The sequence below is a fragment of the Spea bombifrons genome, chromosome 2 (assembly GCF_027358695.1).
Source record: "Spea bombifrons isolate aSpeBom1 chromosome 2, aSpeBom1.2.pri, whole genome shotgun sequence".
Lineage (NCBI taxonomy): Eukaryota > Metazoa > Chordata > Amphibia > Anura > Pelobatidae > Spea > Spea bombifrons.
The window spans coordinates 48,931,952-48,955,613 of NC_071088.1; the positions used below are offsets into that span (position 1 = coordinate 48,931,952).

A 23,662-nucleotide genomic window follows, 5' to 3' on the forward strand; every position below is an offset into this window, starting at 1 on the left:
ACCTGCAATGGCTACAGGGATCCAGGGAGATGTGGCAGCCGGCCCTTCTCCCCAGCGGCAGCTCACATGTCCGGGAGCGGAGGAACCGGTACTCCCTCCCCACCGGCAGGCCGACCCAGAAGATGCCCTAACCCTAGCTGAAGCGCTGGCAACAGGGCAGAGCATCGCTGGCCTCTGCCCAGCACCTACCAAAGCTGCAGGAATTCAGGGAGATACAGCAGCCGACCCGCCTCCCCAGCAGAAGCAGGGAGGTGGAACAGCCAGTCCATCTCCCCAGCGGCAGAACCTAATTCCGGGACCGGATCAACCTGACCTCCCTCCTCAACGCAGCTGGCCCATCTTCCCAGCAGCAGGAGCACCAATTTTGGGAGGGCATTGATGAGCCAAATAAAGTGACTGACTACGGAGTCAACCCGTTTGGGGTCTCCTCCTGTGTCAGTCCAATTCGGAGAGGGGAGAATTGTGATGGAAGTCTCCATCACTGGGACCACTGGAGAGGCCTGACTGCCAGCCTCCTCCCTATTGACTATGGGCCCTGGGTTTGTAAAGGCTTCTGTGGCAACCCCCAGCAGTATCATCTCATCACTGGCTGAGGGGTTTATCTCCAGCAGACAGCCAGGATCTGCAACCAGGGACTGACTACCATTGTTTTAATTTAATATCAGACCCCTCCACCTCATGGTCCATTGTATTGTTAATCCCGTTACTGCCCCTGTTGTCTCTGGGAGGCAGATTAAGGGGGCGGTTTGTGTCCCAATATCTTATTTCATGTAAATATGTGTTTTGCTGGATATATCCAGTCCTGTGTGTGAGAAATAAATCAGTCTTCGTTTGGTTTTACCCTACACTTAGTCTCGGCTAGTGACTGGGGAACCGGGGAAAGTGTGTGTCCCGGGCTAAGAGAGCACAAGACAGCGGAGGTAGTCGGTCGGACTAGCCAGCTCCGTGACACAGGGGAAGGAGTGAGGAGCTGGAATCCTCGGACACTTCTCCTTTAAGCAAGGATAGGACAATTTAACTGGGACATGGGGAGGGGAGAGAGGAACCAAAATCCTCAGATGATTCAGGGTAGAAGGGCCAAGGTACGCAAAATACAGACACACATGAATACAGGACTAGCCTAGGACTATGAGATAACAATAGGAGATTCTGTCACATCATATGGCCATAGTATGTTTAGCCCACCACTAAGCCAACGTACTCCGATTCTTGGGGGGTCCTAACGCTAAACCGTGCTTACAGAGGTACTAAACAAACCAAACATGAAATCCAAACACATATCAGAGAGACATACCTGTAGAATGCAGACTGAGACAAACATAACGGGTGGGGCACACCTTATAAAGGGAACAGAGCTTAAGCAAAGAGCAGAACTGGAATCAAGGAATCAGAAGCACAGAACAGAGCATATGGAAATCCAGGATTGGATTAAAGCAAAACATGGGAACTGAGGCAAGGCAAGGGAACTGAGGCAAAGAAACCAAATATGAGCAGCTCCGCAGCTTGAATGGGACCTGACTTAGACCGGCCCTTACACACATTTGCCCATAAACACGCATATACACATACACTGCCCTTACACATGACTGCCCATACGCACTGCCTTTACACATACATGCCTATTTTTTATATCTCATATTTTAAGTGAAGCGTGTAATTCCAAAATGACAGAACAAATTTAACCTCAAGCATTCAGCATGTTATATGAGTGCATTGAATCTGCTGTGAGTTCTGACACTGATTTCAAGCTGTTCCACAGTGCCTTTTTACTAAAATTTGTTTACTGCTAACCATGTTTTTTTTAGATCTGGATGAGTGTCTTGAAGGAAATGGCGGGTGCCAACAGATTTGTGTCAACATAATGGGGAGCTATGAGTGTCGTTGCCGAGAAGGGTTCTTCCTCAGTGATAATCAACATACCTGCATTCAGCATCCAGACGGTACAGTAGAGTGAAACTCACTCTCACTTATAGTTTCCCTCCACATGATCGTGTTTAGTATTTATTATTATTATTATTATTATGAGAGTCCACAGTTTAACATCTGGTTTTTTTGTGTTGGCTTTTTAGTATAACAGCAAAGGGCATTTGGTACATAAATATACAGATACAATGCTAAAATGTAAGACACTAAAGACACTGTTTCAAGTATATAAATTTCAAACACCAGTAAACCTCCAACCAATTAATACATTTTACCAACAAGAAAGGGGATTAGACTTCTAGCTAGAAATTATGATATGGAGCTGCTTGTTCCTGGAAGAAAGGACCCCCTACAAAATAGAAAGTCCTATAGCAGACAAATAAATAAGTAAATAACTCATTAGATAGTGGTTGAATTGAAATAAAATAATATTTAATATTAAATACAAATAAAAACACACAAAGAATATTTAGACAAGAAAAGATTGAGAAACAGAATATAAACTGTATATCAAGGAGGCGTGGCTTGCCTTGCAGAGAGATGGTAGCTTGAGATTTTAGCTCCGCAGGTTACCCACAAGAATCTGCACCCATCTGACACTTGTACCCATCACGGGTAGACAGAAACGGCCTTCTTAGCTTCTCAGGAATTCCTGGAACCAAACCAAGCAATCGGGGCAGACGCTCCGCAAATACTTTCAGACCCCTGCGGTGCTTGTACTGCAGCCATCATGGCGCCCTCACCGTCTTGCACGTCCTCTTCGGAAGAGGCATCCCGCTCTCCAGTCCAACGTACTGATCCCCCGTTCTTGTCTGACATATAGGAAATGTTCCGCTCCCATACCACAAAGGCGGACCGGAGCGACCTCATCTCTTGGGTGAAACAAGTGCTCCACGAGGTGGTGGCAGCCATACAAGCGGACATAGCGGGAGTGGAGTGGGGCATTGCACAGCTAGAGGCCTTGCATGCGTGTGTTACGCAACAAGTGTCTGACCTTCACCAGACCACAACTCACCTGAATGGCCTGGCTACCAAATTTCTCTGCTCAGTCAAAGACCTCGAGAACTGATGTAGGGGGAATAATGTGAGAGCCCGAGGGCCCAGAAGATCTGCGGGCGTAATTACAATGGCTATCCAACTCAATCCTGGGCCGCGATCCTGACACCCCCATTTGCCTGGACAGGGTTTCCCTGTGGCCCCGTGGTAGACCATTTTGACCCCCCTAGGGTTGTTGTTTGATGTTTTCAAGATTTTATTTTGAAGGAGGAGGTGATGGCCAAAGCAAGGGGATCCCGGACCTTTACCTTTGAAGGGCAAAAGCTAGTGCTCTTTCAGGATCTATCCTCTATAACCCTCCGAAACAGATGGGTGCTGCGCCCACTTACATCACTCCTTCAAGAAAAGGATATTAGATACCATTGGGGGTTCCCTTTTCAACCTATCATCGCACATGGGGGCTCCACATATATCATTCGACGGCACAACAATATCCCAGACGGGGATATCCCTCCACTTTCCAACGGGAATGCTCCCCAAGGGGCTCCATTGCCGAGAAGCACGCAATCCAGACACTGGGAGCCTGTTGGAGTGGACAGACATCCCACACACACACAAGGAATAATGACCCCCACTCTTCACACATTACCATGAATACATAAATTTATATATACCGTATTTGCTCGATTATAAGACAAGGTTTTTTTCTCTTTCTCGCCACCGTACCTCCTGGATGACCGTCTCTGCATGCCCACATTGCCCCCTGAGATGTCTTAGTCTTTCCCTGGCGGACTGTCTGATTACTGCTGGGACCACTCTCTGTGGAATGGTGTTGCTTCGTGGCGGACGTTTCCTTCAGCGCCGCAACGGTTGATCATCTCATGTCGCCTATCCTGCCAGGGGATCTTCTCGCCCACCCAACCTGCCTCTGACTATGTGCCCTCCTACCCACTTTCTTCCTTCACTACATTAAACCAATTCTCTGTTGTCACTGAAGAGGAGGTACATGCTTTTCTTCTTCCTTCTTGACTAACCACATGTCCACTTGACCCGATCCCTTCCCAGCCTTTTTCATCCACTCTTGTCCCTACTCTGATTCACATATTCAACCTCTCCCTCTCTACTGGATCTGTCTCATCTTCCTTCAAGCATGCTGCCATTACTCCAATCTTGAATAAACCCTCCCTGGACCCGACTGAACTGTCCAATTGCAGTACCATATCTCTACTTCCTCTCGCCTCCAAGCTTCTTGAAAGAATTGCTTATACCCAATTAACTAAATTTCTTGATTCCAACAACTTACTTGACCCTCTTCAATCTGGGTTTTGCCCTCCACACTCTACCGAAACTGCCCTGACTAAAGTTACTAATGACTTACTCACTGCCAAATCCAAGGGCCACTACACGTGCTAATCCTACTGGACCTTTCTGCTGCTTTTGACACTGTGGACCACCCTTTTCTCCTTCAAACTCTTCATGCTCTTGGTTTCCACGACACTGCTCTCTCCTGGTTCACTTCCTACTTCTCTGATCGTACTTTCAGCATCATTGGCTTTCAATGCCACTTGTATCCTGATGACACTATAGATAGAGCTACCTATCTCTCTTAGATTGTGTCTCACCTCTGTCTCTACCTGGACGTCTGCACGTTTCCTGAAACTAAATCTTTCCAACACCGAACTTCTCATCTTCCCTGTCTCCAATACTAAGATTTCTTCATCAGTTTCCCTTATTGTTTTCTGTCTTAGTGTCCCTCTTACCTGTCTCACCCCTCTACAATACACCATGAATGCTGCCGCCAGACTGCTGTTTCTCTCCCATCACTGGCTAACTGTATGCTTCAGGATTCATTTCAAACTCCGGACTCTTACTTTTAAAGCTCTTCACAGCGATTTCCCTAACTATATCTCATCACTCATCTCTAAATACACTCCTAACCGGTCTTATCCAATGATCTCCTTCAGTCCTCTTCTGTGATTTCTAGCTCTCATGTGCGCTTACAAGATTTTTCAAGGGCTGCCTCTAGTTCCCATTGGCCGGGCTGTTTCTCTGCATTCCAGGAGCATGTTTGAAGTGTTCGGCTCCGGTTCTCAGCTACCAGAAGGAAGCTTAGGGATTTTTATTGGTTGTTACCAGTGTTATATTAACTCTTTCTTTGCTGCTGTCGGTGAGAGTAAAGGAAGATATGCAAAATACTCGCCTCCTGTCTTTATTAAAATGACATGCCCCACCCCCGCCCATTTTTTCCTTCAAATGGGGCCCGCCCACCAACATCAGCGGGACCGCCCACCAACGTCATCGGGACCGCCCGCTGACGTCAGCGTGCAGTCCTGGCCTCGTCCCGCAAGGGAAGGCTCTGGGTAGTTGGAGCTGAGAAGTTCAAAGGTATGTTTATGAGAAAGGCTATAAGAAAGATATAGTAACTAAAGCCCTTAGGGAAATAGATAGAGATATAGATATAGATGGTTTGCATTAAGTCAAGAATGTAAATAGTGGATTTGATTTTTGATTTAAGCATTGTTACAACCTTTTTAGATAAAGTTCCAAAGGTTAATAAGGTTTTAAATAAATATTGGAAAAATCATTAACTGTGATCATATATTGTAAGAGGTTCTGCCTATACATTCTCGGATAATCCAGTCAATTTTAGCACCCACAGATATGGCATCTGTGTTCCATGTAGTTTTCTGAGACCATTAAGAGGATGATATAGATGTGGATACTGTAAAATGTGCCCCAAAAAACAAACCAGTTTTGTAACAAAAGGAAAACTTAAATTGTTCTTATCTGACGTCACATTCAATGTTTCTATTAATGTATTTAAGGTGATAATTGTTGCAAATATTAGGATCTCATTGGGCGATGTTCCGTACAGGGTTTTCACAAAACTTCCACATTCCTCTTGCGTTTCATTCGCAAGTTAATGTAGCGTGATTCTCTTGCCTTGTTATTAAATATTATTTTATTTAACTTCAAGCGCTGTCCAATTAGTAATTTATTTTTTTATGTTATTGACAAACATTAACATAAACATAATTCAATGATGATTTGCGTCTTTTTAAATTACGGGCTGCAAAGGGAACCATCCTTTCATGATGTACCGGGTACATCACTGGTTGAGAAGCAGTTAATGGTATCCATAAAATATGTGTTCATTACATCTCAAGGTATTGCATTTAAGAACATGATATCATCTCTTATTATTTTTAACCAAGACATATGCTAATTATTCAGGTTCAATAGTCCTGAACATTATAATTTTCTACCGCCCTCTGACATCTCTCTCCCTTCCAGAAGGTATGAATTGCATGGATAAGAATCATGGCTGTGCCCACATCTGTAGGGAGGCCCCAAAAGGAGTGGCCTGTGAATGCCGCCCAGGTTTTGAACTAACTCGGAATCAGAGAGATTGCAAACGTAAGTATGCATGTATTTATAATAATATGAATAACGCATTATTAGAATATTAATAACTATATTAAAAGAACAATTTAAGGTCCCTGACAGCCTCGTCAAAGAAGAATGCATATTAAAGTAATTGGTGAGTACTTAAACTCCTGCATGACTGAGGACATACCAGGTACCTCGTAAGTCAACAGTTAAAATTGCTCAAACATTGACATGTTCAGTAAATTTGTGGTGATACCGCGTAGCAGTCCACAAGCGATCTCCGCATTTTGGTGCATGTCAGGGGGAATCTGCTACTCGACCTCCCTCTCACGTCCCAATAGAAAGTGAGAGTGAGGTCTCTTCATACAGACCTCTGTCCTCAGTCCTCAACCACACTGTGTGTCAGTGATTGATACAGAGTGCTGGGATATGATGTTATATCTCAACTCTCAGCACTGAAGCCTAGTGCACCTCAAGGGAGCACTGAACAGAGGTCTGTAGGAACAGATCTTGAGCCCCTACCACAGAACCACCATGTTAAAAAGAAAGAAAAGGAGAAGCAGAAGAGGTGATTGGTTTTGAAAATGTTTGTGTGTTAGGGCAAATGTGTCTTAGAGCAAGTAAGCATGTGGCTGCAAGGGCAAGTGTATGCCAGGATCTTTGTGTGTAAGGGCAACTTTGAATGTGCATCTGTAGTTGTTTTAAGGGCAGTTTTTATGGGTATATTCTGTGTGTACAGTTTAACACAGGGGCACTATTTTTAAATTTAAAAAAAATATAGTGTAATTTGCTGTGTTTAGCAACATCTTCTGTGGATCTTCGTCAGGACTGGACCCTGAAATAGCAGATCAAGTAAGACTTGAAATTCCCAGGGAGGATCATTAAGACATCTGAAGAACTGTAGGAGTTGGGTCTCCTGAGCTAAAGTGGAAGGATGACTATGACTGTTTTCTCTGATCTTCCTCAGGACCGCTGGAATGAGGAAAGTAGGAGGTCAGCCTCACCCTGGATCAACATTACCTTATCTACTTTTACGAGTGAAAACCCTGTATGCATTTCATATTTAGACATTTAGATATTTAAAACATCCTAGAAACCTTCTCTATGTTTAAGATGAAAGATCCTTCCTTGCAATATTAAGGGATGCCCATGTCCAAAGGGATATTTAAATTGACCTTGAACATTCTAAAAGTTTCCTATATTCAACAAAAACATTTCTCCAGTGAAAACAATACCAATTTGGACAGCTTTTCTTCATAGCTGAAATGTTCCAGCCCTTCTCTGAACCCTTTCTATTTCCTGCATGTCCTTTTTTGCTCTGGTGCCCAAAATTGCACTACATATTCTGGATGTGGTCTTACCAATGACTTTTAAAAAGGCAAAATTATGTTCACATCTCTTTAACCGATTATCTTTTAATACATGCCAGCATATTGCTTGCCTTAGCAACAACAGTTTCCAGTTATAATTAGGACATTGTCTATCTAGTGAAAAATGTTTATTTCCTGCACTCTGATGATCATAAAAATACAATATTACATATTAGACATCAACATACACAGACAACACATTTTGGGATTCCATTGCCCAGTGCACTACCAATAATTTTATCAATCTGCGCCTAGTGCGTTATTGACTCATATGGGTTATCACATTCTGCTCATATTTATTTTACCAGAGATGTTTCATTATATTTTTATTATATGAGATTTCTAAAATGTACCAGCAAGAACTATCTGTATCGCCGTCAGCAGAGGTTTTAGGTAGGTTTAAATGAAGTAAAGTTCTTTCTGGTGTTAATCTCCATTGGGGGCCAAATACATCTACAAGCTTTTGTGACACCTTCAGCCAAGCTCTATTTATCGGGGTGTCTCCTTTTACTTTTCCACATCTCCAGCAGTTCGATAAGTAATTAGGGAACATTCTCGCCAATGTTTTTCGGTACCAAGTACCACCTATTCATCAGTTTATACTGTAACGCATTTAAATTTAGACAATGTATAAATTTAGACAATTGTTAAATTCAGAGCTCTATTTCAGTCCTCCATTTTTATTTTTATTTCTAAATCTTTCTCCCATTTCCCAATGCTGGAGGTGTATACTCCACTTTGCATAACCTTATCAGTTTTAAAGATTTTTTCTGATCTTCTCCTTCCACTAAATATGTAAAAAAATTTTGAGCTTTAGGTCTTTGGTTCCAATATACAGATTATAGTAGGCAGCTCTTAACCCTTAAGTAGCTAAAAGCTTCTGATGGGAGATTAAATTCTATTTTGAGTTGACTAAATGTTTTAATACTAGCTCCTTCTATAAGATCATTTATTATATATATGCCCCTTTGTTTCCAGATTTTTAAATTTAGGTTTCCAATTTTTGTATAATAAGGAGTGGGAGCCCTGTTGTTTTCTTATCTTCAAGCCCCACTTTTTTTTTTACCCAGTTCCAATTTTTAAGAAGATGTCTCAGAGCCAAGCTATTTCCTGTTTCCATTAATCTTTTTTAAATTTTTGAAAAGGTGCCTAAAGGTAAGGCTCATAAAAGGTGAAAATCACCAATATGAAACCTCAGGAACTACTGTTTATGGAGTGCAATCCTTCTATGGAGACTAGAGAAGGACACCATCCTGTTGAGAGCATATAGGTTCAAAACTTGATGCCATTTTCCTTTTTCTTACCATGAACAGAGGGAAGTAGAGCCTGAGCTCTCTAGGGGAACAGGACCAAACACTTTTTATACTAGAAGGTTGCATACTCGAAGATGGCCTTCCTTCTCTGGGTATTGATTGGAATTCCAGGGTATCTGATTTATATATCTCCATCATATTCCTGTACAATTGGATAACCTCTGTAATCACTCTGAAATCCTGAAGAGAATCAATAATACAAGTTTTCCTCACTCTTTTTTATGGTTTTTGAAATTGCTTTAATCCCTTGATGACAATTGACAGGGCCTCAAAATCTACCATACACTGGGGGCGGCCGCCCGTTTTAAAAGAGTTTAATGATCGCCTCCTTAACTTCAATGCTGTCCCTGAAATGCCTCCATAGGGAAGCATTCAGCGACACCGAACACCCACTCCAGAACGTGCTGTGACCGCTCCTGAGAGATTTTTCCACTCGCAAGATGGCGGTGCGTCCTTTAAAAAAAGTTGAGAACGTTTCCAAGAGGGTCTCTCCAGACCCTCCTGAGAACTCTGGCTCCCCTTGCAGGTTGACCATTGTATAATTTCCAGGCTAGTGGTAGAATTAGTGCATTGAAAGAGTTAAAATACCAGCATTTGAAATGCCCTGAGGTGTCTAGTTTTCAAAAACAGAAATTTTACTTACCGTTAGGGAGGGAAACATGTACTGCCACTATACTGGGGAAAAGAGAATTTACGGTAAGTGCGTGACCTGAAGATTTGCCATAAAAAAGAAAAAAAAGATGGCCAGATGAACGAAAGGAAACGGTACGTTTCAAATAAATGTGGAGAGCTTTCTTAACATGTAGGGAATGTCATGTTCAGGTGACGTAGGATCTGGATAAAACGTGGGAAGAACTATAGGCTGGTTAACATTAACCTGAGACAGTACCTTAGGAAGGAAAGAAGGTCTAGGGTACAGGAACACATTATCTTGATGAAAAATCTGAAAATCATCAGATGCTGAGATGGCTTGGAGCTTTCCAATCCGTCGTGCTGAAGTAATGGCGACCAGAAATGCAGTCTTAAGGGGAAGAAATTTGAGGGAGACATCTTGAAGGGGTTTAAATGGAGATGAACACAGGGCCTTGAGCACTAAAGTAAGATCCCAAGGTGGAAAAAAGGATCTAATTGGTGGTCTTTTAATCGTAATGGCTTTAAAAAAATCTTCTAATGAAATGGTCCGATGCCAAATTGGAGAGCAGGAAATGACTAAGGGCAGAAATCTGACCCTTAATAGTAGAGACCTTAAATTGAAGAATCGCCGGAATGGATGGGGGTGAACTCTGCAGTCCTTGGTAGGGACACCATTCTAGAAATCTTCTCCAGGTTATAAGCTGAATCTTGGCTGTAGATCTTCTCACCGAATTCAAAAGAAGATTGGCAATGTTACCGATGATACCCTGTTTCTTCAAGATTAGCCTTGCAGCAGCCATGCCGTCAGTCAGAACATCTGAAGAGTGTGGAGTGGAATCCCCTTGTTCTCTAAAATGTCTGAGGACACTGGTTCTCAATGATTCACTGAGAGCTGACAGAGGTCTGTAAACCAACTCCGGTTTGGCCAGAATGGAAGTATCGCCTCTTGCTTTGTCTGTCTTGATTTTTAGAAGCGCTCGAGGAATCATAGATACTGGAGGAAAAATACATGCTAGTTTGAACTGCCACTTGATCGCTAGACCATCCAGATTTAATAATCAATAATCAATTTTGTAGAGAGAGGGGAAGAGGGAAACCTTTCGATTTATTCTTATCGCCATCAGATCCACCTCTGGGAGGCCTACTTTCATAATGAATGCATTGAAAATACTCGGGTGTAGAGACTATTCTTCTTGGCAGCATCAGCTTCTGCTGAGATCGTCTGCAATCACATTGTTCTTACCTCTGATGTGGATTGCCGTAATAGCCTCTAGATTTAGTTGTGCCCATAGCATGATCTTTGAACATAGGCCCTGAAGACTGGTTGCTTTTGTTACTGCCTGTCTGTTGAGATAGGCTACCGTTGTGGTATTGTCTGATTGAATCTTCACTGCCCTGCCCAATATCCATGACCGGAAGGCTAGCAGGGCCTTTAAGACTGTGTTTAACTACCTGATATTTGAAGATTGGATTCCCTCTTGTGATGACCACTTTCCTTGGGCTATTCGAAACTGGAGATGAGCTCCCCAACTGGTTTCGGGCACATCCGTCGTGACTATAATCACATTTGTGCGCTGGAAAGATAGACCTTTTGCCAGATTTCTTTTGACTTTCCAACAGTTTAGCTGCTGTAGGACTTCTTGAGATATAAGAATGCCTGAGTCCCGATCCTCTTCCCTTCCGGACAAATGGGACAGAATATGCCACTGTAGAGGTATCATCATTTCTTGTGCCCATGTCACTGCAGGAATGGTGGATGTCATCAACCCCAGGAGACTCATTGCCCGTCTGATGGAGCAGAGTGGATTTGCTTGTAACTGGGTAACTTTTTGCCGTATCTGCTTGGCAATTTGATCTGGTAGAAGAAGACATAGAGACATTGAGTCCACCAGAAAACCCAGGAACTTGATCTTTGTGGAAGGGATCAAATTGGACTTGGATGCATTCAGAATCCATCCGTGGCGGTGTAAAAATTTATTGTGGTCTGTAGATCTAACTGAAGTTGGGCAGAAGATAATGCCTTTATGAGCCAATTGTCCAGATATGGCACCACTGCTATCCTTCGAAGTCTCAGTTCTGCCGCTAATGGATTGAGGATCTTGGTTAAGATTCTCGGAGCTGTTGAAAGGCCAAAAGGTAGTGTTTTGAATAAAAAGCGACTGATGCCTCTCTTTGTGCTTACGGCAAATCTTAGTAGTTTTCTGGATCTTTCTGCTATTGGTACATGCAGATATTCATCCTGGAAGTCCAGTGAGGCCATGAAATCTCCTTTTTGGATGATCTGAGTGACTGAAAATATTGTTTCCGTTCAGACGTGTTTATATGCAATGCACTGATTGATGGATTTCAGATCCAGAACTTGGCGAAAGGAACCATCTGGCTTTGGAACCAGGAAAAACAAGAATAAACTCCCTGGAATCTTTGTTTCTTCTGTATGCTCTCTATAACTCCTTGCTTGAAGAGTTTTGATGTTGCGCTGAGTTCTTCTTTACCAATGGTATGAGGAGACTAAGAAGCGAGCGTGGGGAGCCTTGAAAAATCTGATGGTGTAGCCTTCTGATGTTATTTGACGGATCCATGCGTTGTTGGTACTGTTGAACCACGATTTTTTAAATATCTGAAGACGACCTCCCACTTTGTCAGAACTTTCTAGGCCTTTCTTGTCTAGTATTCTTGGCTTGAAATCTTGTCTCTTTATTTAGCCTCCGAATGCGAGATTCATCAGCTGCCCTGGAGTATCGCTGCTTGTTGTAGGGATATCTTCGATTCCATCTAGGTTTCAAATCTTGTGGGAGAGCTTTTTTAGTGTGAGACATTTGTTTGATGAGCTCCTCAAGTGGAGAACCAAAAGCCTTCTTTTCTCAAATGGGAGATCCCATATTGCGAGCAGAAAGCTTGACCAGCTCCTCAATAAGGAATTTGTTGGACAACTTAAACTTATCCTCCTTATCTGCATCATCCAAAACATGGTCTTCTAATTTCTGAATACATAGGCCTTGGGCTCTTGCTACAGATGCCCCGGCTGATGCTGCTTTGCACTGAAAGCCTAAGGCTTGACAAATCCTTCTATTAGCTGTCTCAGCTCTTTTGTCCATGGCATCCTTAACACCGGACACCTCTCCAAACTGAGCTATTTGAACATCCGCTTTAGGGTGTTCCTCTCACTTAACATCATCTTGTAACTTGTAAAATTTGTAAAATTAGCTTGAAGTGTTTGGAAATGAACGCTCATGTACCCGGATTCTTCCATTCACGCTGCACGAATACAGTTCTTTCTTAGCTTCCGAGTTTTGGAGCAATAGATGGTTAACCTTGTGACAGAATGACCTGTCATACAAGGCCCCAAGGTAGTCAGAGATGGCTCCAGCCAGGCTGCCAAACAAAGATTGCACAGGCAGGAACCCCATTGTGTAAACTAATCCCATTAACAGGATTGCTGCCAGGGGAGATTCGGTAGCTAAAGGGGATCAACATGTCTACATGTACCTGTTTATCAATGTTAATTTATGTTAATGAAGTTCTGTGGCTAGATGAGTCTATGTTATACAACAAAAAACTGTTCATTCCTGCAGTACTCAATTCAAGGTAGTTGTGTCTACTTATTGGGTACACATAGCAGGGTTCCAAGGTGTGCATGCTGGCTGGTGCTGGAAGTTATTCAGGGGACAATAGGAGGAAACTGGGTAATCTCTGGGGGTTACTACAGCTCTCTTGGTGAACCCGTTACAAACAGCAGAGTGTCATGAGTATGGATATAGGGTAGGGCAGAGTTTAACCCTTTAACTATTTTCCAGAGTTCTTGTCCCAGGAGAAAGAGCAAGCCCACTGGTACTGCCACTATAAGGAAAAATATATGGTTCTATTGGGCACATTGACTTGGCCAGGCTCAAAGATATACCAAATAGGGCATGGTCAGTGGATCACTAAATGCCGAAGTTCAACAAAAATGTGCATGCCTCAAATGTGGCCCTTATGTCCCCAAAAAAAAACAAGCAAAACCATGCATGGGTGGTATCACTGTATTCAGGAGATGTTACTAATCACAAATTGGGGTGTTATTATTATCTTTTATTTATATAGCGCCAACAGTTTACGCAGCACTTAATACAATACATAAGTTCAAGGGGAATGACAAGACAAGAATTGACAGACTAAGACAAATCGATACATTAGGTGGAGAGCCCTGCTTGAAGAAATGGGGTGACAAACATAAGACACAGAGAAAGGGTGAGAGGAAGTGTGGTGGTTGTATCAATGACAAGGAAGTTCTAGCAGCTAAGATGGTATGCTTCTCTGAAGAAGTGGGTTTTGAGATGTTTCTTGAATGTTGGGAGGGAGGGTGAAAGCTGAAGGTTCCTTGGGAGTAGATTCCAGAGATAGGGGGCAGCTCGAGTGAAATCTTGTAGATGGGAAAAGGAAGAGGTGATAAGTGAGGAGGAGAGCCTGAGCCTGTGGGAAGAACGTAGGGATCGAGTAGGAGAGTATTTGCTTATGAGCGCAGAAATGTATGGAGAAACATTATTATGGATGGCCTTATATGTTAGTACCAGGATTTTAAATCTAATTCTTAAGGTAATTGGGAGCCAGTGGAGGGTTTCAGAGTGGGGAAGCAGAAGAGGAGCGACGTGCAAGGAAGATAAGCCTAGCAGCGGCATTTAGGACAGGCTGTAGAGGAGAGAGTCAAGACAGTGTTTTTGTGGATTCTTGGGTGAGGAATGGGCGGATACGAGAGATGTTTTTTAGGTGCAAGCGGCAGGATCTGGCGAGGGAGTGAATGTGAGGGATGAAGGAAAGGTTACAGTCAAGGATGACCCCAAGGCATCGGGCCTGGTTAGTAGGAGAGATAGTCGTGTTGTTAATGGTAATAGAGAATTCAGGTAGTGGAGATGGAAGGAGGGAAGATAATTAGTTCAGTTTTAGAAAGATTACATTTCAGGTAGCGTTGTGACATCCATTAAGAAATAGCAGACAAGCAATTGGTAATATGGGACACGAGAGATGGAGAGAGATCAGGAGAAGACAGGGTGTTGTGTGACAGTGACATATACCAGGACCTGTTAATCCATACCTACTTGTAATTATATCCCAATAACTTGCTGAAAAAAAGCAAAAATAACGATAAAAACACTGGGTTTTTCATTTTCTTTTATAGATGAGTCAGAAAAAGTCCTTGTTTTCTCAATTTTCACCATATTTTATCCTTTTTATATAGTAAATTATATGAGACAATTGAAATCCTTTTGATCTAAAGAATATCCTAAAAAAAAGTATATAACTTGCATGGGTTCAGTAAATGGGAAAGAAGAAGAAAATTATAGCTAAACACGAGCACCGCAAAAATGTTAAAACAGCCTTTGTCATGAAGGGTACGAAAAATAAAATCAGCCATTGTCACGAAGGGGTTAATAGCAATAGCAGAATGAGAGGATATGCCAGCATCCAAAAAAAGGTTTTTGCCAAACATCAGCTTAGCATTTCATGGAATTTCCCAAAGATGTAGGGAAAAGCAGAGGAAGGGCTGATTTTTCTCAGCAACTTAATAACAGGAGCATCAACTTTAGGAGCAGCAGTAATCATGGCAGAAGTTTTGTCAGGAGTACATCCCTTGAAGAGACACTCTTTTGTTTCCACTCCAGTAAGACTAGGCTATTAGTGGTAGCATATAAAAGGAGGACGCATCCTTTCTCTTAGCAAATCGAAGAAGAACTTGTAAGATGGAGATGATGCAGGAGTTCACTCCTGTCGTTCTTGGCAAGCTCTCACTGCTTTGATGAAAAAATCTATCATCTTTCCATCAAGCGAAACAAGGACTCTGCCAACATGATCATTGGTAGATACAGCCTGCTGATCATCTGGATAGTATGCTAGGAAGTAATATGAAGCAGCAGAATCTCTTTTATGGGGTACTGCATACATAATTCATTCCATGACATCAGTTGGAGTAGTAGACAATTCTGATGCTGCAGACTGCAGGTACTCCATACGTAAGCACATACTGTGTGGCCCCTCCATAGGGCTTCATTGTCCACCATACACTGTATGTGGCGGACGCTCGTTTTAAAAGACCTTAGGAGGTGATTAATGTACAATGTGTGTAATAAAAACACAAAAAAAATTACTACCACAAAGTTTGACGAAGGGTGGTAATATAATTAGTGCATGGAAAGGGTTAAAATACCAGCATTTGAAATACCCTGAGATGTCTAGTTTTCAAAAATATATGGTTTGAAGGGGTACATTGCATTGCCCAGCTTCAAAGATGTCCTAAATAGTACATGGGGGCAGAATTACCAGATTTGGAAAAAAAATGGTTTTAAAATAGAGACTTGTACTTCTATAACTTGGAAAAAAAGCAAAAAAACCACATTGGGTATTTCTAAACTCAGGACAATAGGTTTTTATTAGCTTCTTTAGATGAGTAAAAAGATTTTTCAAATAAAATGTGAGAAAAGGTGGGGGTTTTTCCAATTTTTCACATTTTATATGATCGAACAACTAGTATCTGAAGAAAGCCCTTCTTGTCCTACAACATATAACTTGTGTGGGTAGACTAAATGGGAGAGGAGAAAATTACAGCTAAACGTAGGCACTGCAAAAGTGTTAAAACAGCCTTGGTGACGAAGGGCACAAAAACAGCCTGGTTTAAGGGGTTAAAAACCAGCCCAGATAAGCAATCCTTTGTCCTAACATAAAAAATACTATCGCTTAAGAGGTATCTTATTATTTATTCTTGCTCATCTTGCATGCCTATAGCATGACCTCTGAAACCCGTGACAGGCAAAAGAGGAGGTCATGTGCTGCTGAGAGAGAAAACATGCACCAATCTTAATTTTCTTAGGAAATTTGAATCAGTAATTGTGGATTTTGAGGAGTTAAAAGCCATTGGGTCAACCACAGTAGGGAAATGATTTGTACCATATGGGTCCAATCTCCTACATAAAACCAACCTGATCCTAGCTTGGCCCAAAAGTTGTTGGGTGTGCTATTCCCAGGTTATAAGTATTTTGAACAAGTTACCAAGGATATTATGGGGTTCAAATTATTGGGCCACACATGTAAATATAAAGAGTCCAATTTCCTAAATAATACCTAGTAATACCTAGTTGACTCAAGCCTAGCCAAAAGCAAATAGTGCCCATTGTGCTAACTCTCATGTTTCAAGTGGTTTGAATACGTAACTGAAGATTTTGAGGGGGTTAAAATCCATTGAGTCACCCCCCTTGCCATATGGCAAGATAGCTGCTTACCAATAAAAATGGTGCCCAATCCACCGACCCTTAGATTTTAGGCATTTTTAAAAAGTGATGATTTTGAAAGATTAAAACCATTGGGCCACCCACATTACACTAGAGATGCAAAGAGCCCACTTCCCTATGTAAAACTGCTGATTCCGGCCTGGGCCAAAAGCTGTTTTGCTTATTTAAGGTATTTTGAATAAGTTACTGTAGATTTTAAGGGGTTAAAATCCATTAGGCCACCCAAATTACACTATGAATAAGGTCCAATCTCCTATATTGCAACCTTGCCCAAAAGTGGCTTTGTGTCGAAAAAGAGTGCCAAGTGCTGCAAACCCCAGGTTTTAGGCATTTTGAATTACTGAGGATTTTAAGGGGTTAAAAATCCATTGGGCCATCCACATTACCATACTGATAAGAAATGTGCACTCCCCTACATATAACCGAGTTGATTCAAGCCTTGCCAAAAAGCTGTTTTGCCCTTAAAAAGCGTGCTCAGAGTGCCAAACCTCTGGTTGTAGGCATTTTGAATAAGTTCAAATCCATTGTACCACCCACATTATGGTATGTGTATGAAGTGTCCAATCCCCTAAATAAAACCCAGCTGATTCCAGCCTAGCCAAAATGCTGTGTTGCTCATTAAAAGAGTGTCCAGTGTGGCAACTCCCAGGTTGTAAGCATTTTTAAGGGTTAAAATCCATTGGGCCACCCACATTATGGTACCGATATAAATTCATAAAATCCAGCTGGTTCTAGCTTGGCCCAAAAGCTGTTTTGCCCATAAGTGGACCCAGTGCTGATTTTGAGGGGTTAAAATCCATTGGCCCACCCACATGGTATACAAAGGGTCTACTTGCCTACTTGTCTGGTCTGGAAGTGGCCGTGGCTTTGCTTCAGCGCTGAGCACTGGGATCTGACATCAAATCCCAGCGCACAGCAAAAGAAGCCAGCACTCCTCATTTTTGCCTTCTTTTGGATCAACAGCAACAAATTAACAGATATGGGAAAGGCTGAACTTGATGGACGCATGTCTTTTTTCAGCCTATATAACTATGTAACTATGTTATACAGGGAGTGGGTGTAAGCAGACCTCCTGCTGCCCACTGAGCCCAGCCCCCCTGATTTTGGGCCAGTTAGATCTCTCTAACCGGCCCTTCTCCTGTAGAGCCTCCCCAGACCCTTGCGGTCCTTCCGTCCTTCGCAGTCCTCCCTGTCCTTCCGACCTTCTTGGTCCTTCCGACCCCATTGGGCCCAGTGGCGTTTCCTGCTTTCTTATTTAGCGTCGCACATGGGAGGACAGGGACATAGTAGGGGGGCAATTATAAAACGCGTCATATACACTATAAATATCTATATATATGTGTGCATTTTTAACTACATAATATGTACTCATCTCTTTTAAGTAAAGACCGTGATTGAAATATGATTTCAAAATAACAGCTGAACTGGCAGTTATATATATATATATATATATATATATATATATATATATATATATATATATATATGTATTAACCCCTGCTGCCCATATATATAAATATATATATATTATATATCGAAAAAACTGGTCCCCAGGAAAGCATTTCTTTGGGCCCCTGCTCCCTAGCATGCCATCACTCCCTCCACTACCACACAAAAAAAAAATATATACTTGCCACACTGACCGTAGATTAGGGGAAGGCTGTGAGAGTCAGTGCAGTCTGCCTTCTTTCTGATTCTACCGTGACACTGAGAGGTCCTCTCCCCCCTAATCATCCCCAGAGTCCCTTTGTCCCGTTATTCACTAAACCACACCTCTCTTTTACTTATTCCCTGTAGTTCAGGTATAGATCAAATAATGTAAACAGGACTTGCATGTATAGATCAACTGAATAAGACATAAAAACTGTATTTGCAGGTATACATAAATCATTTATGAAAACATAGCATTGCAGGTATAGATCACCAGAACACACAAACCCAGCATTGTAGGTATAGATCAACTGGAAATCACATGTAAACTCAGCACTGCATGTATTGACCCACTGAATAAGACATACAAACCCTGTATTTGCAGGCATACATACATAATGTATGGAAACATAGCAAAGCAGATATGGACCAACAGAATAACACAAAAACCTAGCTTTGCAGCTATAGATCAATTGGAATTCACATACAAACTCAGCATTAAAGGTGTAGACAAAACCCCCTAAGTTACAGGCATAGATCACAGGTTGCACAACCCAAAGCCAGCCCTGGCGTCCACACTGCCCACATAGAACCTGACCAGCACCCATATAACACACACAGTCCCAAAACAGCCCAGCATGAGTCAACTTTGTCCCCAAACAGCCCGTCCTATCCCATCTTTGTCCCATAAACACCCTGCCTGTGCCATCTTGGTTCCCAAGGCTCAAACACCCTGCTTGTGCCATCTTTGCCTTTCCACAAATCAATTATATATCTATGATAAACACAAACACTTTTACAGTCACTCACTAATTCACGCTTTCATTCACACAATCATTTATGCTCTCACTCATTCACACAAATCATTTACACATATTCATGAATGCATTCTCACAAATTAATTAATTCTCTCCTTCATTCAAACAGTTCATCCACACGTTAATTCATACTCTCACCCATTCAGACAATTCATCCACACATTAGTTCATTCTCTCACTCATTCAATCAATTCAACCACACACTAATTCATTAATTCTCTCACTCATTCTCACTCTTTATTTCAATATTCTTACTACCCTCCTTCTCACTATCCCCCTCTCCCTCCCTTCTCACTATCTACCCCCTCTCCCTCCCTTCTCACTATCTACCCCCTCTCCCTCCCTTCTCATTATCTACCCTCTCCCCCCTTTGTAGTTCACTTGCCTTCCAGAAGTCCTGCGGTGGGAGCATGAGGTCTCTGTCTCCCTGCTCTGTCAGTAGAGCTAGAGGCCTCGTGGAGGAGACTGAGGGGTGCCGAGCGGTTGCTGACAACTTCATGAGCGACTGCTCGGCGCCCCTCTCTCTCCTCTGCGGCATTACAAATCTGGCACAATGCATTGTGCCGGATTGAGGCTGCCCAGGACCCGGGACTTAAAGTCCCTTTGCGGGATTGCCCCAGGCAATCGGGGAGATGTGGTTACCCTACAGTGTGCTGTGACTTCCTTTTTAGTACATTACTAAAATGATTAGCTGATTTAATGGAGATTAATTGAGAGGAATATAAATGTACATTTTTTTCTAGCCATAAAACTTTTTCATGGATGGAAGGAGCAAATTAAGTTCACTAGTGTGAAGCCTGCTCAGGAGGGTGCAGGGGCAATTGCTACCCAAGCTAATTAAATTGTTCACGAGGGACCAGACCAGCTCTTTGTAAACAATTGTGGACTGGCCTGGGGAGTGAGTAAATATAGAAATGTTTGTATTTATGTTAGAATGAGAGTGTATAAATGAATGTGTTTCTGTGTTAATAGCAGTGTTTATGTGTAGGTATGTGTGAGCAGAAATTTTTATTTGTAAGTGTCTGTGTGGGCATGCATGTGTAAATGTTTGCGTGGGGGCATTATTGTGTATGTGTCGATGTGTGGACATTAATGCGTATGTCTTTTTGTGTTAACAACAAAAGATGTAGATATTTGATTGGCTGTAGCTGACGGCTGATGAACATAGATGAAGTAATGTTTAGTATGACGATTTGTTGAAAAAAAACAAACATGACTGCCCTTTACAGACATTATGAAGGGTGCATTATGACTACATGATAACTACACCCGACTAGGGTTGCCAGATGTTCTCCATCTAGAAAGGTAATGTCAATACAAGGTCTTGTATTCTAGGTGCCATAAAACCTTACATGGGACCAGGCACTGGGGTCCCAGGCCTATGGCCAGAACTTGATGTCGGTGTTGATCAAGGGTATGGAGCGATTTCTGCCACATTGTGATGAATCTTTGCCGTCTTTATGTATCACTACTATTTTAGCTCTCAGCATTTCATGAAAAAAATCTAAAATTTTCTCCAGATGTCCGTCTGGACTGATGAAAGTCTACAAATAAAAAGACTGAAACCTTGACTTGTAACAGAGTTTCATGAAATTATTTAAAAACATGTCTCATGAGTGCCAGCAACTACTTTCGGAATTTATATATATATATATACACACAAACACATATACATACATGCGACCTCCCTCCCGCCACCGCTTACCTCTCACCGCGTCTGCAGCTTGCTATCAGGCTGCTCAACCACTGTGCGAGCAGCCTCGTTTTCACAGCGGGACCCACGATACGCTCCTGTCTCCCCCTGCTGGTTCAAAATTTTGAACCGGTATGAGGAGAGAGGAAGAAGGTTTCGCAAGGGTTGCACTGGGCCCCCTAGAGGCACGGCCCTGTAGTTACGCTAGTGATCGGGAGCACTGGGTTAACTAGTAGAGTTCAAACCACTTGGGTAAGGGAAGCCTTCGCAGCCGCCACATTCCAGGGAGGGCCCCCCAACACCGGCATCACCAAACACCTCCCCTCTTGCTGAGAAGAAGGGCCACTCACTTAGTCCCAGCATGCTTAGTCTGAGCACTGATGTCTGGCATCATTTCCCAGCGATCAGCTGAAAGCAGAGGAGCTGTCACTGATGGTATACTTCCTCCACTATGGCCAAAAAGTGTAGGCTGTGTGTATAAGTATGTTTGTGTTTCTGTATCTTACTGTGTATTAATAAGTATGCGTCAGAAATTGAGCTTGCCAGGAATTGAACTATGGACTAGAGGACTGCATTGGGAGGTGGGACCCGCCAAAAAACTTTTGGGCGGTCTTGCTGGGGTTGCGGGCAGGAGCAGGCCCAGGAACAAAATAGAGTCACGTGATGTGAAGTCACTTCCCTCACTCTGCCTTATTCCTGGGCGGAGCAAGAGAAGAGACGCTGTGAGGGAACAACTCAAGGGCAGCCTTGCGGGACTGCACGGGTAATCTGCAGTTCAGGTAAGGAGGTGGGCGGGATTGGCCACAAATGTGGCGGGAGCGGGCGGGATTGGCCACAAATGTGGCGGGAGCGGGCGGGATTGGCCACAAATGTGGCGGGAGCGGGCGGGATTGGCCACAAATATGGCGGGAGCGGGCGGGAGTGGAACACCCACATTGCGGGAGCGGGCGGGATTGGGCAAAAAATCAGCAGGAGCAGGCGGGAACGGGATTAAAAAACAGTCCAGTGCAGGGCTCTACTATGGACCTTGTTGTTGGTGATCGTCCTCTCTGTCAGTTCACCAGTCTGACCTGCTACCGGTCCCAGTTCTAACAGACTTGACCTTTTCCCAGCTGTGCCTGGTCAGGTGTCTAACCCACAGCCTATAAATACTAGGTAGTTTAAAATAACTACTTGCCTTACCGAACACCATATTGGATTCAGGGATCTTGGTTGCTCCCATAAATCAATGTGGCCCTTCACAAGTTGAACAAGTTCAAAATATCACACCTGAGCCATAACACTTTTGCATGTCTTTTTTTGCATGTAACAGTGAGCTATCCAAATATGTATCCCTTATGATTTTGATTCCATGGAAACTCCTGTGGCGTTTTCATTCTTGTCACTTTTATGATAAGTGTGATTTATTTACAGTATCTCACAAAAGTGAGTACACCCCTCACATTTTTGTAAATATTTTACTACATCTTTTCATGTAACAAAACTGAAGAAATTACTCTGCTACAATGTAAAGTAGCAAGTGTACACCCTGTATAACAGTGTAAATTTGCTGTCCCCTCAAAATAACTCAACTCACAGCCATTAATGTCTAAACCTTGGCAACAAAAACGAGTACACCCCTAAGTGGAAATGTCCAAATTGGGCCCAGAGTATTAATATTTTGTGTGGCCACCATTATTTTCCAGAACTGCCTTAGCCCTCTTGGGCATGGAGTTTACCAGAGCTTCACAGGTTGCCACTGGTGTCCTCTTCCACTCCTCCATGACAACATCACGGAGCTGGTGTATGTTAGAGACCTTGCGCTCCCCCACCTTCCGTTTGAGGATGCCCCACAGATGCTCAATAGGGTTTAGGTCTGGAGACATGCTTGGCCAGTCCATTTATGTCGAAGACCATGTTTGCTGCTGAGATAATTAATCATTTCTGACCCCCTCCCCCATTGTGGTCCTTGAATAGACATGGTTTCTCTTAACTTACTTGGAGCAAAAATAGCCAAACACCTGTCCATTCTTAACCTTTCATTGCACATATGCACACAGAGTCACACAGAAAAGGACACTCAGGGTTAACATAAAAAATATCTGCTGAGAAGCTGAAGGCACATAATCAATATTCACACACCTTTACCCTCAGGTTCTTTAGCAAGGCAGTGGTCGTCTTGGAGGTATGTTTGGGGTCGTTATCATGAGGGTATCATGCGCTGCTTCAGTATGTCACAGTACGTGTTGACATTCATGGTTCCCTCAATGAACTGTAGCTCCCCAGTGCCGGCAGCACTCATGCAGGCCAAGACCATGAGACTCCCACCACCATGCTTGACTGTAGGCAAGACACATTTGTCTCTGTACTCCCCACCTGGTTGCCACCACACATGCTTGACACCATCTGAACAAATAAGTTTATCTTGGTCTCATGGGACACAGGACATGGTTCCAGTAATCCATATCCATAGTCTGCTTGTCTTCAGCAAACTGCGGACATTTTTTGTGAATCATCTTTAGAAGAGGCTTTCTTCTGGGACGACAGCCATGCAGACCAATTTGATGCAGTGTGCAGCGTATGGTCTGAGCACTCACAGGCTGACCCCCCACCCATTCAACCTCTGCAGCAATGCTGGCAG

At 42.9% G+C, this 23,662-nt stretch overlaps 1 protein-coding gene across 1 annotated transcript in view; it reads left to right on the forward strand.

Annotated features, from left to right (window-relative positions):
• SCUBE3 (signal peptide, CUB domain and EGF like domain containing 3) overlaps positions 1-23,662 on the forward strand; it is a 98,737-nt gene that overhangs the window by 17,959 nt on the left and 57,116 nt on the right. The window contains exons 5-6 of the mRNA XM_053457861.1: positions 1,806-1,940; positions 6,214-6,336. Coding sequence (XP_053313836.1) covers positions 1,806-1,940; positions 6,214-6,336 — 258 coding nt within the window. The remainder of the gene's footprint in view (positions 1-1,805; positions 1,941-6,213; positions 6,337-23,662) is intronic.